Source organism: Lactuca virosa, chromosome 3, assembly GCF_052849685.1.
Source record: "Lactuca virosa cultivar CGN04683 chromosome 3, Lactuca_virosa_CGN04683_v6, whole genome shotgun sequence".
NCBI classification, from domain to species: Eukaryota; Viridiplantae; Streptophyta; class Magnoliopsida; order Asterales; family Asteraceae; genus Lactuca; species Lactuca virosa.
The window spans coordinates 56,643,255-56,648,687 of NC_136428.1; the positions used below are offsets into that span (position 1 = coordinate 56,643,255).

Here is a 5,433-nt window from a genome sequence, read left to right on the forward strand (position 1 = left end):
AAAATTATTACAAATGTACAAATTTAACATCTTAATAAAATTTAAATTAAATTGAATGACATATGTTCCCATCTAAAATAAGTAAGAAAATCTCCCTATTCTAATAAAAGAATAGTTTTATTTTCTTTTTGACATGTGTCATCCTATTAGGACTCCTAATTAATATATATTTTATTCTCCTTTTCCCATGTGTCACCCTATTATGTATCCTAATTAATGTATGTCACTTGTCAACCTATTGATTCTCTATTTCAAAATTTAAATTTTACACTCTAATTACATTAAATTAATAACATTAGAATAAAAATAAAAATAAAATTAATACAAATTATAAAGTGATATAATTTCACATATTTATTTAAATCAATGATTAAATTTTATATAAATAAAAAATCTCTTAATTAATAACTTATTTAAAATAATTGATTAATAATTTTGAGTTTTTACTATAAAAGTTTGATTAATTTTGTAACCGTGGTTTCCACGGGTTATAAACTAGTAGTAAGATAAAAAAATAGGAGGATATTTAATTTCGTAATAACCACGGACTTATAAAAAACTATTTATTTAAGTAAATAAAAAATTTATTCTTTTCACACATTAAAACTATTTATTAATGGTGTTAAAATGCAATAAATATCAAAGAAATCCCAAACTCCCCATAATAAATACCAAGCAAATCCCAAACACCCCATAAGTGATAAAGACACCAAAACTCAAACTCAGTATCTTCAAATAAATATAAGTCAAAGGTCAACCTAGTCGTTCTCATAAAATATAAAAACAATACGCTCCTAAATACTAAGAAAACATCCGTTCATTTCTTCACTTTTAAAAAACAATCTTTTGCTCATTCTGTTTATAATTTGTCTCGCTTAGAAAAAAATTATTTAGATGTAGTTATCATATTATCCATTATAAAACTTCCAGAATAAATCTTTTTAATTAAATCTCAGGTAGCATGAGATGTTTGAAAATAAAAACACTATAATTTTAGAATATATATTTAAAAGCGAACACGCCTTTCGCCTTTTGCGCAAAGCTCTACTTTTTTTATATATGGTCATATATAAATAAAAAAAGTTAATTTGAATATTATATAACCAAAAATATAAAATCCCATTTTTTTAAATTTAATTAATGTATGAGATAATAGCACTTCCTTGTCATTACCTTAGCCTTATTAGTTGACCACTAATTGTATATTATAAAGAAGATTAGCGTCGCCTTCATTAAATACACAAAACCCCACCCAAGGAACAAGGAACAAGACACTAAAACCACCAACCAGGCTTCTACCACCGTATATGGGATTAGAAACTGGAACCAACACGGCGGTTGCCGGTCATCAACATGACACGCCTCCACCATCGGAGTCAACACACCACCACCACCACTTCTTCCTCCCTCTTCCCTCTAATTTCCTCCTTCAAACTCCAAAATTGGTGATCATCTTTGCTTTGGTGGCATTTTCGTGCTTGCTTCTTTATCAATCTTCTCCTTCTCTACGGTTTCCATTCAACTATAATTCGTTTGGGATCAATTCGTCAGTAAGTATTTCATCTTCATTGAAAAGTATACATATATGATTTCTTGATATCTATGTATAATGAATATATTTAGGTATTGTTATAACGTGTTCATGTGGTATATATAGTTTTAAGAACGATATAATTAGATTAATCATGTTGAGTACTACAAATAAGCGTTGCTATAAATAACGTTAGTTAAGAATGACATATATATGTGTGGCGTTTATAATTAATCTACTTTCGTTTATAACTTGTATCGTTTTTGTTATACAAATATTTTTATATGCATGTACGATAATTACAAGATCATGAATTCATTGTCATTACGTGAGATAGGTGGATAGTTGTTATTGATGTGCAATGCTAATTAAGTTTACATAATACGGTTTACCATTTTTATGAAAATTATATATATATATATATATATATATATATATATATATATATATATATATATATATATATATATATATATATATATATATATAATATTAATTACATACTAATATAATATGAAATTTTACAAGAAATCTATAACATGTTTCAATCTAGATTAGAATAATTATGGATAAGTACTATTACACTTTCTACATCATCTCATGAGTCATGAACCACTTCCTGAATCATTAGATTAGGTTTGATGCTTGGCATTTTGATGTAGTACATAAGGTGTAATGAAAATCCTATAAATTAATACAAATCTTTAAATAAAATTAGATTATTTTATATTTTCTAAAACAAGTTGCAAATTCTAGAATAGCCGGCTGCATTGACAAAGTACAGCTTTGAATTTTCCAAAAATTTGAATTTTATTATATGCTACTTTCCTTTTACTTTTTAATTGTTGAATTCTATAGGAGAACAAAGCAGATGAATTGAAAAGCATACTCAAAAGAGCTGCAACAAGTAACAATACGATAATACTAACTACTCTAAACGATGCATGGGTGGAACCAAACTCTATGTTTGATCTATTTCTTGAAAGCTTTAAAATCGGGAATCAAACACAAAGGTTTTTGAAGCACTTAGTCGTTATAGCTATGGACCAAAAAGCATACACTCGTTGCTTGAAGTTGCACCCACATTGTTACAATCTTAGTACCGAAGGGATGGATTTTTCAGAAGAGGCATATTTTATGGCAGCCGATTATCTGAAAATGATGTGGAGAAGAATCGACTTCTTACGTAGTATTCTAGATTTAGGCTACAACTTTCTTTTCACGGTAACGCTCTTTGCTTTCATATTTGGAAAATCTCCATAAAAGTCTTATTATTTTGGGCAAGTTTATAGAAAAATCCTTTTTTTTTAAATGAAAAGTTACAATTACTAGATAAAAAATAATTCAAATTAGCCATTTAGTTTGGTTTCGCATATTTTACCCGGTAATTTGTCATTTTCTGTTAAAAAACATAAGGGCTTTTCCGTAAATTTAGTCAAAATATTATTATTTTCCGAAGGATTTTGTGCATAGTTGTGTTATTATTAAGAAAAGTTCTAATATCTTGTCCAAATTTACAGAAATGTTCTTACTTTCTTTTAATAGAAAATGACAAATTATTGAGTAAAATATGTGAAACGGGACAAAAACGTTGATTTGATCTTTTTACCTGATAATCAGAACTTTTCTGTTAAAAAAATAAAATTTTGGATTTCGTAAACTAAGCCATTAATAAGATAACTATTCATATTTTGTTAACTGTTATTTTCATTTGGAATATGCAATCAACATATTGTAATTTTAAAAATAATTTTTCTCTATTTCACTCAATTGATATAATTAACTAGTATAATTTCATTAGATGCTTAATTTATAAATCTTTTTTTCGAGCAGGACGCAGACATAATGTGGTTCAGGGATCCATTTCCACACTTCCATGAAGACGGTGATTTCCAAATTGCTTGTGATTACTTCAGAGGGAACCCATTTGATCTAAACAATTTGCCAAATGGAGGTTTCACTTATGTAAAGTCAAACAATAAGACTATTCAATTTTACAAATATTGGTTCGAATCAAGGTTGACTTATCCAGGTCTACATGATCAAGATGTGTTCAATAAGATCAAGTTTGACCTTTTCATTCGTGACAATGGGCTACAAATCCGGTTTCTTGATACAATGTTTTTCGGTGGATTTTGTGAGCCAAGTAAGGATTTTGATAAGGTGTGCACCATGCATGCGAATTGTTGTGTTGGGTTAGAGAACAAGGTTCACGATCTTGGAATCATGCTTCAAGATTGGCGAAAATACATGCAATCGTTCGTGAATCAAACTACCAAGGTTCGGACCGTTTCTTGGACGATTCCTCAATCCTGCAGGTACGTTTTTTCTTCTATAGTTTTACTATTTTATCAATTCATCATGAAATATCTTTTTTCTAATCTTAAACGTAATAAATTACTATTTTTTCATTTTTTTTTTTATCATTTAGTCACAAAGCTTATACGTTTTTACGATTTTATATAACAATTTACATAGTAGATAAAAGATTAAGTTTTTTACATTAAATGATTCAAATTACTTTATATTGCATTAATTAATAGAATGATAAAATAAACTATATTTTTTTCTAACCATATCAAAAAAAAATTATCATATATAAGATGGAATTTGAAGATTTGTATGCATACATTGTTGACTATATAGATTACTATAAATAATAATATGCATATATTTCTTGTTAAAAAACATAAATAGGAATTGAAAAAGTGGTAACCTATACCATCTGGAAGACCCCGTTCAATCTGACTTCTTGTAAAAATATCAGTTAATTTCAGTCTAACTCGACTAAATAAGTATATGATCTGAATACAATATTGATAAATTCAATATAACGGTTTGGTTATGTGTGGTTGCATAGCAAAAGAACTATGAATCCCTTAATTATATATTTTTGAACATGAAACTAATTCAAATTTTTTAAAAGCTCTAGATTTTGTAATGTTTGTTATACATATAAATCCTAATCATTAAGTGCATTTTGTAGAGGCTCGTTCAACAGGCCTCGTGTTGCCAAGAAGAAAGATCACCATGGAAGTAAGAGTTGATCGGGGCAAACAAAACGGCGAACATCTTAGTAGAGAAAAAAAGAAAAAAACATAACTGATTTTTGTCATATATGATTCTTGAGAAAACTAAATGTATGTAAACATGACATGATATTACTTACCATCGTTGTACAAAATATAAAACAATGTCGTTTTATATACCTCGCTGGCTCGCTTACATGTTTATACAAAAATTGTAAATTTTTGCTGGCCTCATATGTTCACTATTAGTGTATATATTTGTAGCCCATGGTTGTATAGGCTTTAGCCCATTATACTGCATCTCATAACATAACATTGTATTTGTATTTATATGTGTTTTTTTAAAACGACAGAAAATAAAATTAAACTAAAAAGGAAGTTGGGTAATAACATGAAAATTACACGGATAAGAACACCAAAAACTATATATATGATTAATGAGAAAATTTCAATCACGGGAAATTGTCATTCTAATATTGTATAGATATTTGAATATCTCACTTTCTTTCGTTCTTTTAGTTCTCGGCTGCGCTAGTCGTTGGCTCTCTCTCTCTCTCTCTCTCTCTCTCTCTCTCTCTCTCTCTCTCTCTCTCTCTAGCCATACAAAATTACCTCAAGAATTACATATTGATGTGTGATATTTATATATAATCATGTTTTAACTTTATAAATCATCAATTATCTCAACTACACAATCACATACTAACAGACAGTGTACCTGGTCGCGTAGTAGTATAGTTAGGGTAAATAAGAGTGTCGAACACTAGAGGAACATGTATGATTCTATCCAGATTAAACTAATTTATAACAAAAAATAAAAGAGAGTTTTGATCATCTTAAACTTAATTTCAACTATCAATTAAGACAATCGAA

General features: G+C 28.2%; 1 protein-coding gene across 1 annotated transcript; it reads left to right on the forward strand.

Moving 5' to 3' along the window:
* Positions 1 to 1,232: 1,232 nt before the first annotated feature.
* Positions 1,233 to 4,860, forward strand: LOC145162332 (uncharacterized protein At4g15970-like). Its single transcript, XM_079081509.1, has 4 exons — positions 1,233 to 1,550; positions 2,390 to 2,755; positions 3,365 to 3,849; positions 4,518 to 4,860. The coding sequence occupies exons 1-4, from the start codon at positions 1,308 to 1,310 to the stop codon at positions 4,576 to 4,578; spliced, it is 1,155 nt and encodes a 384-aa protein (XP_078937635.1). The 5' UTR covers positions 1,233 to 1,307; the 3' UTR covers positions 4,579 to 4,860.
* The last annotated feature ends 573 nt before the right edge of the window (positions 4,861 to 5,433 follow it).

Excerpts from the sequence above, each read along its gene's own strand:
- LOC145162332 (XM_079081509.1), top strand. The coding sequence starts at position 1,308 with ATGGGATTAGAAACTGGAACCAACACGGCGGTTGCCGGTCATCAACAT. Across the intron at positions 1,551-2,389 it reads CGTTTGGGATCAATTCGTCA|GAGAACAAAGCAGATGAATT; the intron begins GTAAGTATTTCA and ends TGAATTCTATAG. Across the intron at positions 3,850-4,517 it reads ACGATTCCTCAATCCTGCAG|AGGCTCGTTCAACAGGCCTC; the intron begins GTACGTTTTTTC and ends TGCATTTTGTAG.